General features: G+C 43.7%; 1 protein-coding gene across 8 annotated transcripts in view; it reads right to left on the bottom strand.

The window, feature by feature from the left end:
• Positions 1-13,175, bottom strand: part of Daam1 (dishevelled associated activator of morphogenesis 1) — a 167,160-nt gene that overhangs the window by 91,580 nt on the left and 62,405 nt on the right. For all 8 annotated transcript variants that reach the window (XM_010611204.3, XM_010611205.3, XM_010611197.3 and 5 more), the window contains one exon: positions 7,080-7,299. In XM_010611204.3, the coding sequence (XP_010609506.1) occupies positions 7,080-7,262 (183 nt within the window). In that variant the 5' untranslated portion in view covers positions 7,263-7,299. The remainder of the gene's footprint in view (positions 1-7,079; positions 7,300-13,175) is intronic.

The following is a 13,175-nucleotide window of genomic DNA, read 5'->3' as shown; positions in this document are numbered from 1 at the left end:
CACTTGAAAGCATACTTAAACCACACCACTTAGAGAGATCAAATGATTCCCCAACCCTTTACCACCTGTATTATTAGCTTATGTGGGGATACGGAGAGGGTGGGAAAGTTCAGTTAGTAAACTGTAGTGACTCTGTGTCGTGTGCACCCCGGGGCCTAAAGACTAAGTTACATAATCAGAGTTTAAATTGCACCCAAAACCTGGTACACGCCACTCAGGGTCGCTCTAGAATTCATGTTAGTAGAAATCATCATGACCAAAGGGATTTTTCTCAGTAGCATTTAAAAATTCATAGATGGCTTTTTGGTGCTTCTATTTAATAACAAAGTTTTCCTGTTTCTTTCCTCTATATCTCCAATGCCCCCCTCCATTTCAAATCTCCTTGATAAACTATTGAGAAGTATCCAGAAAGAAATAATAACTGGACTGATAACAAGGTACATGCAGTCAGAATCCAAACTTAACAGCCTGTAGGCAAGGACCTGAAATGATCATAGTGACGTAAAATTTTAAGACCAGAAGGAATAGTTGTTGCCTTAGAGTTTTATGGATCTGTCTAGTGAATCAGAACCTCTGCAGTAAACTCACAAAATGACTTTAACTATCTTACTGTCTCTAAGCAGACAGGACTTCAATCAGTACAAAGAAACGTGTTACATCCACTGGGGTGAAAATTTGCTTTCAACCCTGCTAAAATTCTCAGAAGCAGTACAGTATTTTATTCAAAAGTATAATAGATAGAGATATCAACACTGGCCTGCACTACAAACCACTACCTATTTTCAAGGCCAAAATAATTTGTTTATCACATTCTGGATTTGAGATCTTTGTTACCTTTAAATTGCCTGTGTATTGGCAAAAGTGCACATTTACTAGATAGGAATTTTAGCACTGTGCACATTTAAGCCCGAATCTTCATTTCATTTGTAATGTACTGCATATTTTCATACTGTTCTAAGTATTTTTTAATGAACTCATCAGTTTAATTTATCCAAAATGTCAGAGTGTCAAGGGAAGATTTATTCAATATTTTCTTTGTCAGTGAATTGTGTCCTTTAGCTGAACATAATTTTCCCTTTTGACCTTTATATGTTTGTCCAATAAAAACAAATCTCATGGAAACAGGACAATTTTTTTTCCTTCGTTGGATTCTGCTTTTGGCTTCCAGGCAAGTGAGTATTCTAAAACTATTCTAGACATATCTTTGAAAGTCTTTGTACAGTCTGATTTTCTTCTATTTAATTACCAAGCAATGTTTCACATTCTCATTAAAAAACAGTAGAGTAAAACTACACCTCCTTACAACCAGCTTTTCTTCTATTAGTTTAAAATTATTTGTTTCTACCTCCAAAGTTTCTCATCTTTCTTTAAGACAGGGAACTGAATAGCTCCTATAAGAGACTTTCTATCTTTGGTTATGGTCTTAGTGTAAGAGACAAGCTTTAAAATTAAAGAGATAAAACATGATGAAACTTTTTACTGATTCTGGTGATAACAGAAGAATTTTATTATTAAAGAGAGGTTAAAATAGGCCTAGTAATAAGAGAAACGATGTAGACACCATGAGAGAAGGGGTAGTAATTCACAAGGCTGGCAGAGGAACAAAATTTGTACACTAGTAAATAAAGAGTCCGTGCAGCATATGCAATAAGTGTGCTACAAGAGAATAACTATATTACACTTCAAAAATAATAAACAGGCTTTGTTTTAAATCTGGATTTTTCCCCTAAAATCTCACACAGAAAAAGCAGTGGGATATTTTGCCTACTTCACGGGGCAAAAGAACTGAGGAGGTTAGAAACTGTAAGGAGACACTAATTCCGTCAGTGTTGCTGAGAGATACCTTGCAGGAAACAGCTCACAGGGAGGCCGCACAACTGCACAATGCCTATGGGGCTTAATCCTGTGACCTGCACACCAAGGGACACAGAGGTGAACTTATAGAGCAACAGAACGGAGGAGGCACTGAGCTGCGCACAGCCCAACTAGGAGTGAGGAGTGCACGGAGAGGCTGGGAGGGTCACTCCAGCAAAATGCTCTCTCTGTGAAAAGCAGGGAGCAGCCTCCTCCCTAACACCATCCACTGTGAGAGAAGCCCTTCTCACAGCACTCAGTCACATCGGAGCAGAGCACAGAGTGGCGCTCTCCTCCATCAGACCTTCAGCTCCACAGCGTTTTGAAATTTGAAATAGAACGGAGAGGTGTCACAACGTCATCGAGGATCCCACCTTGTTTACTCAGGACTGGCACAGACTGGCACCTAACCCGACTCAAAATCATCAGTCACTAACTGACCACATTTCTGTTCATCCCAAAGGAAATGTGCTACGGCCACTGCTGAGACAGAACAGAAACAAAAATAGCATTGTCCCATCCAGGATTGTTCGAGTAGGGATAATCTAATAAGACCTTCAAATAGTTGTCTTCTTTGAAAAAATATAGCTGATCCTTTTTTTTAGATTTTTTTCCTCCCTCAGAACCGGGGATAGACCTTAGGACCTTGTGCTTGTGAGGCAGGTGCAGAGCCACTGAGCTAAATCCCTGGTCTTTTTTTTTTTTTTTTTTTTTTTTTTTTTTTTTTTTTGAGACAGGGTCTTGCTATGAAGTTTAGGCTGGCCTTGAACTCACTATGTAGTCCAGATGGGCTTTGAACTTTTGGTGATCCTCCTGCCTCAGCCTCCCAAGTGCTGGGATTACAGGCGTGCACCACTGTGCCCAGAAAATGAATCTTATTTTAAGGAAGCAAAAGTAAGTCTTGGAGCACTCACATCTTCATTTTGACTGGGGCAATGGGCAAGGAGTAAGAAGTAGAGCGGGACGAGGACGCCGGGACAGAGTACGCAGGAATGAATACGTGAGTGCTCAAAAGGCAGGTCAATGTAGGTGGCAGAGATTAAACAGACAATGTCTCATTTGTTAAATCTCTCAAATAATTTAGAATTCGTTAGCAGGAGACTTTTATTTCTGACAACTCGCTCAAAAAATACCTCTCAAGTTACAATTCTTTAGGAACTACAAAACAGCTTTAAAAGCAGCTGGTTAATAAATTGGGTAGAAATGAGTAAGAACAAGTGTTGGCAAAAATGTGGAAAAACTGAAGCCCACATATGTTGCTGGTGGAAATGTAAGCTGTTGTAGTCACTTTGGAACAATCTGATCATTCCTTAAAAGTTAAACACCCTGTTCCCTTAGGACACAGCAGTTCTACCCCTCAGTATACACCCATAAAAAGTGAAAATCTGTTTCTGTGCAAAAACTTGTATATCAATATTATAGCAGCATTATTCATAATAGATGAAATTAGCAAATCTCAAATGTCCATCACTGATGAATGGATTTTTAAGAATGTATTATTATCCATACAATGGAATGTTATTTGGCAATTTAAAAAGAAACAAAGTAGTAGTATGTACTGCAATTGATGAGCTTTAAAAACATGATGTTTTTTCAGACTGGTTTTCTTTTGTTTTACCTGAAATACAGTGTTGGCTTTCATCTTTATTCACCATTAGAATGCTGTCTGGGGAGATTATTTCCAGAGCTGAGCACCTCCTATGGGTTTCAATGTCAACCAACTATATACACACTAGCTATTAACATTAGCATTAAGAAAAAAGGGCTTAAAGCCAATCACAGAAAAATATATATTGTATGATTCCACTTGCATGAGCTGTCCAGAGTAAGCAAATTCCATGAGACAGAAAATTGATGAGTAGTTGCCAAGCAACGGCGGGGCTCAGGATGACTGGGGAATGATGGTTAATGGATATGAGGGCAGTTTTTTAAGAATGACGAAAATGTCCTAAATTGATCTCGATGAAGGTCACACAATTCTATGAATACACACTAAAAGCTACTGAGTTGCACATTTTAAATTGGGAGTTATATGGAACATGAATCATGTCTCAATGAAGCTGTTCATCTAAAAGATACACAGGATGTGGGACTACGACCTCCAGAAGCACTACGGCCTGAGACTGGCTAATTCCAGCTTCCCTTCCTGCATCAGGAATCCTGCTGGAGAACAGGGCACACTCTGCTGATCACCTTCTTTAAAGATTCACTTGCCTGACCTCCTGTCCAGGCCTGCTTTATTTATGAGATGATAAGGTTGCAGCAAGCAATTCTCAAAGATACCCATTTGATATCACATTTTAAAAATATCAAATGAGTGACTCATCAGAGGAAGCATGGGAAAATTGCTTACCATAATCAGCTCTCACGAGATGCACTCCACCAGAGGCAAAGAGGCCTAACAAGTCAGTCAGGACCCACACCAGCTCACATAGAGCAAGTCAGCTTCTAAGAAAAGGAAAAGCCTGGGCTATTCGCTTAGAGTTGTGCCCAGAAAGACCCTGGATTATCTCCCATCCAACCTGCTGCACTTGGATGCAGGGTGTAATGCATCTACTAGATATGCCAGTCTGTTTAAATAAGTTATCCTTTTTTATATTCACAAAACCTCTATCAGAGGATGGTATCATCTGGTCTGGAAGGAAATTCCCCTGGGCTGAAGGGCTAGTGGATGGCAGTGTTGTCTGGCCACAGAGACCAGGCACTCTGCCACTGCTCCCCCTCCCGCACGTGGGTGGAGGCAGAATAGCTTCTGAACTGCTCAGGAGAACCCAGAGCAGAAGCTTCCAGTGGCACTAAGCCCACCTCTCTTGCCTCAGGCCTCCCTTGGCAGTTGGAAGGATTTGTGGTCTACGTCCCTGAAGTCAGGAGTAGACAAAAATCCATCATCACTCACCAGGACAGATACAAACCTCAAGATAATTTGTTTTCCAATGGTTTTGGCTTAAAGATCTGGTTTGGCACTGGTTTTTTAAGAACTAACATCTGTAGGGAATTTTCACACAGAATAGAGACATCAATAGGGCAGAGAGTGAGGTTTTCCTCTCTTATGAATGCAGAACAATGGGCTGTCTTCAAGACACACCTGGAAATGGCACCACACGGGCTTCTGCTTAGGCCTCCCCCGGGGAGGCTGAGAAAGTACAACTGGCTGGACCATGGACAAGGGATGCCCGGCAGGCACAAGCTCCAGCGGCTCCACTGCCATCAAGCAGCATCTGTCTCCTTAGGTCGGCTTCAAGTTTTAAAGTGCTGTACTTTACGTGCAAAACCAAACCAAGCCTGTAAATGCATCTTTGCTGCCCTTCTTGACAGCCACTGTGGCAGGTGATTCACTGCCCCTCCCTGGGAGAGGACTATGTGTCCTCCACCCGACTCAGTGACCTCAGGTGAGGCCATGTGACTTCGGTGCTGGTCCTACAGAACAGTGAAACCTCCTTACACTGGGATCTCAAGGATGGCTGTGCGGTCTGCGCTGACCACGAGAGGGACAACCGTGATGCGTTCTTACAAGCATGAGGTTAGAGCCAGCTAGTGGGTCACCATCGGTCTTTCCTCTTGGACTGAACCACAGCTGACCGACAGTGGAACTGCAGCACTTGCAAGAGATGAGCCCGTACCGTCGTAAGTGCTGAGATTTTGCATGAGCCAGCTTCAGATGACGAAGACAGCCACTAACCTTGATCCCAGAAATTCTCTGGCCCATTCCTGCTCACAGCTCATTTACTCCAGAAAGTCATCCCTGACCACATACATACCTCAGCACCCCGCCCGACACCCATAGCACGCACACACACACACAGCCTCTGCCGAGGTGTCCTGGGCTTACTCCTTTGGTGGCGTTTACAACTCCCTCATTACTGATCCCATTCTACCACTGAAACTGTCACATCAGGGGGCCAAGTTCTGGCTTCCCTTCTTGAACCTCTTCATCAACATAAAAAGTACAGTTCTGCATGAAGCAGCAAGGGAAAGGGGATAAATTCCTTAAATACTGAAAAGATTGAATATTGTAAAGTACAGACATGCTGTCCCAAGTCACTTCTTTTTTCCAACCAATTTTGGTTGAAAACGAGCCTGTTACTTCACTCAGGAGACCAGAGGGCAAACATCAGCTTCATAGGCTTTCTCAGACTGACTCATCTTTTTGATTTGTAAAAAGAACTCTGGTCTGTAAGAGCTTAGTGACACAGTCACTTCCAAAACATTCCAGAAGGGCAGCGACACAGCCTACTTTCTTGACCTAAGAATCGTAAAAATGACAGCACCCTCCAGTACCTGTTGAACAATCTAAATGGTCTGCTTAGAAGCCAATCCATTATAAAATGTTACCAGCGATCAAGAGAGGACACAGAACTCCGGTGACATGTTCTGAGCATATTTATGAGCCAGGAACTGGGCCATTCCCACTGTGGATTGTTCTCATTTAAACACTACGTCAGACCTAGGAGGAGGTATGTTTTTCTCCAGTTTCCAGAAAACAGGCTCCAGACGTAGGCAGATAAACAGCAGTAAACCGAACCAAGGTCTTCCAGCCCCTTTAAACTATGTCACACTGTCCTCTGAAACAGAACGGAAAGAAATACTGCTTGGGCAACGCCTGGAAGGTGAAGGTGGTGAGTGCGCTTGTATCTCTGGATGAACAGGTCCTACAAAAGACGCATCATCTCGTTTGAGGGTAGTGTACTCAAAAACGTGATAGGGTCTATAAAAAGCTTCCCACAACAGTTATTATTCCAATCCTATCATTAGGCTAAATAATGACACTGTACTTAAGTAATAATGTCTTTCACCAAAGGATCAAGGAAAAATTGGCAAGTATAACTAATTTTTAAGAAGAAACTAATATCCATTGCGAGAGGGATCACTGCAGATTTCCAGAAGGTATAGAGTAGATGGAGGAATTACTTAGGCGCACACATATAGACTCAGGGTGCAGTGAGGACAAATTAAGACTTAGTAGTACCGTATGTCTGAAGACCCGAAGATCAGCAGCGCTCCGTGCACTGAGAGCCCCGGCACAGCAGCGGGAGGCAGTGATGCCACCCTCTGCTGCCTCCGCTTCTCCACAGACTCAGCACTCACAGTGAGAGTTCGGATGTAAAGGGTTACAAGGGTCATCTCTCTGAGAAGGGAAAGCCCGTGGCAAACCAAACCAACTCCCAGACACCCTCTTTTCTCCCTCCCCGGCTCCCGCTAGCACAGCGCAGATACCTAGAACTCACCACAAGCTCACTGAACATGACGTCCAGCTCCTCCACAGGGGGCATGGGCAGGGCTGGCTCCATAGTCTGAAGCGCGAAGTTGCTATCGTTTCGCAGCCGATATGTGATTTCTGGGTGGTCATTATTTCGGAAACAGCAAAAGATAAATGAAATCCCCCGGCCACCTCTCTTCCTTGGTGCCATAGCTGAGTTCTGTTCCGTTTCCTGATATGACTAAACTCTGTGAAAAGAGGACACGGCATGGTTTAGCATGCAACAGACAAAAGAACTGTTTAAAAAGTCAGACTAATTCAAGAGAGCAGCCCCTGTGCTGGTGGCAATGCGTGGACCCTACAGGAAACAGAGGACACTACACGAGGGGCTGTAGTCCAGCTGGGCAGTGCCTTTGACCCACTTGCTGACTGTTCTCTGTGACTGACTGCTGGGCCAACAACGCGACTTGGACAGCTCCACCCCAAGACATATGGTCCAGTCACACTGAGCTGCGGGCCATTCCTTGTACATCCTGTTCCTTCACTTACCTACCTGCTTGGTTCTTGTTACCCTCCGTGCAAAAGAGATCTTTTCTTCCTTGCCCCTAGGAGATCTCATTCCTCCTGTAAAGTCCAGTTCTGATTTCTCTTTCACCTTTCCTCAGGGGATGAATTATACTGCAGGGATGCTAAGGCGTATCTCTTCATTCCAGCAGGGCTACATTCTGAGTTTTTTCTTTACACAGGTGTCTTCCTGTTAGACTGTGCTAAATCAGTGTGTGTGTGCATGCACATATCTGGGGGTAGAGAGGCAGCCTCAACGCCCTCCGTGCCAGGAAGAGAGGAGGCACTCAGTGATGACCATTATGTTGAATAATTCAAGTTCACATCAAAACAAGAGAGACATGCTAGAAAGGTTCCACAACTTTCAAACAGAAAGGATGAAATGAGAATATTCACACAATAGAATATTATGCATTCATTAGAGGAGAATGAGGCATCTTTGTATGTAGATTAAAAAAAATACTCAAGGTGCCATAAACACACACTCATTTTTGTATACATACAGATATATACATACATTCGTTATTTAAAATACATAATCTGTAGTATATAATATATATAGTACACGCTTTAAGGAATGTATTATGTATTTAGGAATATTTACAAAAAAGTTTTAACAGCAATAACCACAAAAATGAAAATGTAATGTCCAGGCATGGACTGCAAACCACTGCTTTGCTGGAAAAAGCAGGCCCCGGCGCTCCTAAACTCGGTGTCAGCAAAGAATTAAAGAGGCAAGAAACAGAACATTCCTTTCATGCTATTCTTTTAATAATGGGCATAAATTCATGTGTAATTTTTGTAGATTTTTAATTTTTAAAAAGAGACAGTGTTAAAAGAAAAGAATATGGATGAATTTGCCCTCCTAAGGTTGTTGGAAAGAGCAAAGCAGGAGAAACACCTCCACTAGGGGAGGTAAGGGGAACAAAGGCATAAATTCTAGGCAGGAACCACAGGGAATCAGGCTAAATAAAGGGGCTGGTGAGTCTTAAATTATCCCCCAAGCAGTGGGGAGTCACAGTTATAACAGGCCTCCCTTGCTCTTCTCTTAAAAAAGAAAAAGTGGAGGAGGGGCTTTCATTTGTTAGAACTGTGGACAGGTGACCTTGCTAGAGAAGCTAAATGCCTCCCAGAGCACAGACTGCTGACCCCCGGAGGGGTTCATGTGGCCATGCTGACAATCACTGATAAGCCAGTGTGTCCTCGGAGTCAACACTACGCCAACAGACAAGATAAAGCCCCCGTGTACCTCTGAACTCATGTCAGGGTTGCTACCCTGAAACAGGACCACAGCTGTGCCCCCTCTAAGGTACAATTTAAAGCCAATGGGCAGAAGCTACGCCAGACACAGGAAGACCTCTCTAATTCAAAGATGGGCGATGAGGCAGAGGCAAGGAGACCCTGGCTGCGCTGTCTTCACAGCAGAGTTACCTGTTAGAAATGCCCAAGGTATAACATATTCCAACCTGTAGGCCAAAGGTGCCCAACCTCCTGCCATTCGGCTCGGGACAAATCGAGCTTCTCCCGCCAGCTTCAGTGCCAACAGCCCTGTGTCACCCACCTGTGTATGTCATATTGAGTATACATCTTTTGGCTTTGCTTTTTTGTTTTCTGAGACAGAGTCTTGCTATGTAATTAATCAGGTTGCCTTGAACTCACCCGCTAGCCCAGGCTGGCCTGGAACTCGCAGCAACAGCCCCTGCCTCAGCCATCCAAGTGCTAGGATTACAGGCAAGCACCACCACACCAAGCAGGTATCAATCTTATTTTGTAAAAGCCGCCTGTGGGGAGCCTTGCAATGGTAAGAATAGGCGAGAGCTCTCCCACTGCGGCCCCCACCTTCCCGCCTTGCTGTACAACAGTCCTCTTGTTCGTCACTGCATTTCAGCCCCACTGTCCTTGCTGGCTCCTGCCTCAGGACCTCTGCATGAAAACTGCCTGTAACTGGCACTTTGGCCCTACATCTCAATATGGTTGAACAGTCTTCGCCATTAAGACCTCAGCACTTTCTCAGAGAGCACATCCCAACCACCTAGCTGAAGCAGTAATCTTTCCACACTTACTCATTACCTGTTTATCCTGTGTGACATTCTTCATTGCAGTTGCCACTACTTGAAACTATCTTATTAATATTTGGTTATTTCAAGGGGCCATTAATATATTGCTGACATTTCTCCTTCACATATTAGCACATGGGATCCAGAAACTCACATATTTAACGAATTAATACATAATCGCATTTTAAAAGGACTCCACTGAAAAAATTTAAAACTATAAGGAATAGGATTGAAAGTCAAGGGAGTCTTGTTTTACCTGTAAGATTATAAGCTTTTAAAGAGCAGTGAATTCATACAGTATCTATGCACTTTTTGCGTGTGTGTGAGCAAGGAGACCCTAAGTGTGTCAATATTTAACAATAGTTAATTCTGAAGTTTTTGTTGTGTTTTCATCCTAAAGTTTTAAAATTAAAATTCAACATATCAATATATGGCACGAGGGCAAGGAATTTAGCTCAGTGGCACCATTCCTGCCTTGTAAGCACAAGGTCCTGAGTTCGAACCCCAGTACCGCCAAAAATTATTTATATATATACCCTAAGTGTGTCAATATTTAACAATAGTTAATTCTGAAGTTTTTGTTGTGTTTTCATCCTAAAGTTTTAAAATTAAAATTCAACATATCAATATATGGCACGAGGGCAAGGAATTTAGCTCAGTGGCACCATTCCTGCCTTGTAAGCACAAGGTCCTGAGTTCGAACCCCAGTACCGCCAAAAATTATTTATATATATATAAAAAAAATATATGGCATCTTCTGAAACCCAAGTTTAAAATCTGTCACCAGCTTCTTGACTTCATGATTAATACTACAGATAAAAGTTCTTATAAAGAACTGATTTGCAAACATTTCTCGAGTCAAACCCTCCGCTCAATAGAAGGATGGGGGCAGGAGAGGAGGGTGTTCTCTGAAAGTCAGCAAGTAGGAATCTCTCTGGGTTGGGGTGGGAGGACAAAGATAAAAACAGGGTTTCCATCTTGGAGCCCTGCGCTATGTTCTAACTGGCTCCAAAAGACCGAGCAAAGACATAATTCACTCTGCTGCTGCAGAGATCTCTTGGCCTAGGGTGCACTTGTACAAGATCATACAAGACAAATGTAGTATTTGGTATTCTTTTGGCAATGGGTACCAAGACCTACCATGTACCATACATGATGGCAGATACTTAACAGAACAGAACTAGGTCACCACAAGCTACACTCTGATGCAAGACAGTGGTATACCAAATCATTTTATCAAACATCAAGGGCGAACAAAAGGATGCGCCTATGGGAGAGCATTGGAAGGGTCTCTCAAGGATGGCTGGAGTTCTGACAGAACATGGAAAGCAGTCCACTCAGGCAGAGGGAACAGTGCAAGCAAAGGGGTGAGGAGGAGGGCCACTTAGTGTATCTGGAATGAGTGGTAGGAGGCGGACTGTGCTGACCACAGCCATCTTCCCACAGCAGAACCTAGGCTCTCCTCTCCCTGCTCAAAATCTGCCAGTGGCTCCCCCGGTGCCACTGGATTTCAGCTCCACTGTTCCATTTCCTTAAAAATATCCTACACTTGGATACAGGTGATGCACACCTGTAATCCCAGCACTCGGGAGGCTGAGGCAGGAGGATGGCTGTGAGTTCAAGACCAGCGATTCCAGGTCAGTCTCAACTACATAGTGAGACCCTGTCTCAAAAAAGCCAAACAAACATACAAAAATATCCCACACTTTACTGCACAGGCCATTTTCCATGCACCAAACGTCTAATCCTCTCATCTTCAATCCCAGCACTCCCATCATTTTGCCCTCCCACCCCAACAGTACCAACCCCCACAGTGTTCAGTGCAATGAGACACAACTACTGCTGGTGGTAGCTGAAATGTGGATCAGCACTTCTGAAGGGCAATTTATCAAAGCCTTAAAATAGCCACATACTTTGACCTAGTATTTCTGCTTCAGGAACTATACCCTAAAGAAATATTCAAAGATACTATCAAACATGTTTTCACAAAAATTTTGAAAGCATTTCTACAATAGCAAACCACCAAGAAGCCTTTATAAAAGAATATTTAGTGACAAAAAATTGTATAAAATAAAAAAGTAGGTCTGCAGTACTCAATTTCCATAACAAAAACCTCACAAATACAGACAGGAAAAAAGGATGAAAAAGCCACAAAAATGTGAGGAGTAGTTAGTTCTGTCACAGACATGTATATTATCTTTTTTGTTTGTTTGTTTCTACAACAAATTTCTCTGTACTTCCCACATGTAGCAAAAATGCCCACGGTGTGTCTCACTCACTGCATGACACACAGGAGTGAAACCAACATACATATTTGGAAAATAAATAAAGACAGCAACAGCTTTACTTTTTTGTCTGCAAGTTGTTTCACATAAACTCAAGGAGGACCAGGGAAATAATGCTAAGATCTATAAGTCAATCCAAAGCATTTTCATGTCTTAAAAAACAAATGCCAACAGTTCCATAAACAAAAGAACACCAAGGTGTTGGCCCTCCTTCCTATCTGATCCAGCAAACCACTGGGAAGAGTGAGTCCCACAACTGCCTCGCTTGACTGTCACACTCACACCCATCACCTCATGCTACCGTCCCGTTTTTGAGATAAGAATTAAGGCGAGACCTGGGAGGGAGGAGGACAGTTAGCAAGAGAGACTCCATTTGCCATGAAAGTGGAGACATTTCTGGGGAAAAGCCTGTGTGGTCGGAAGGGAGCAAGGAGCTCGGCAGAGGTCAGGGAACCTGTTTGCTCAATCCGCCAGCTGGCGTCCAGTCCCCACCCTCTCCAACCAGGGCCCAAGGCCCTGACTTCAGTGCAGCCTCCTCTCACGTCCCTTCTAAACAACTGCGGCAGCTTCTCCTTCCTGACCCTTGGCTCTGCAGTCCAGGGGTTGGTGAACCTTTCCTGCGAGGGACCAGACAGTAAATATTGTGGACCATTAAGTCTCTACGGCGAGTGCTCAACTTGCCACTGTGCTGTGAAAGCAGTCACAAACGCTTGTAAACACGAGGATGCCAGAGTTCCGCCGAAACTACCATGGATTCTGAAATAAGAATTTCATATAACCTTCTCACGTCACTAAACAGCACTTTCAAATCTTGTCTTTAACCACTGAATATATAAAAACCATTCTTGGCTCATGTACCAAAAACGTCAGATGTCCTGCCCGTCACCCAGGATGTCCATCCATTTAACCTATTAAGCTACTTTAGACAGTGTGATCAGGTCGGGCCTCTCCCAACAGGTGACACTGACCGAGACCTGGTGGATAGAGTGAGACCAGCCTTGCAAGGTATCCAAGAAAAGGATTCCAAGCACGAGGAATACGTGCAGTAGACAGGTACAGGTAGGGAACTGGCACAAGACCAGGGTGAGGGATGGCAGGCTGGGGGCCGGAAGGGCTGCGTGCTGGTGCGCCAGGCCCCGACCTGCTGGGTTTTCTAGCCGTCGTCTCCCAACACCCCCAAGCCCAAGTCGAGGGCCCACTGCCTACACACGGGGGCAC

Source organism: Fukomys damarensis, unplaced genomic scaffold, assembly GCF_012274545.1.
Source record: "Fukomys damarensis isolate Sample0158 unplaced genomic scaffold, DMR_v1.0_HiC HiC_scaffold_21, whole genome shotgun sequence".
NCBI lineage: Eukaryota > Metazoa > Chordata > Mammalia > Rodentia > Bathyergidae > Fukomys > Fukomys damarensis.
Note: the sequence above shows the minus strand (reverse complement) of the source record. Positions and strands in the feature narration are given on the sequence as shown.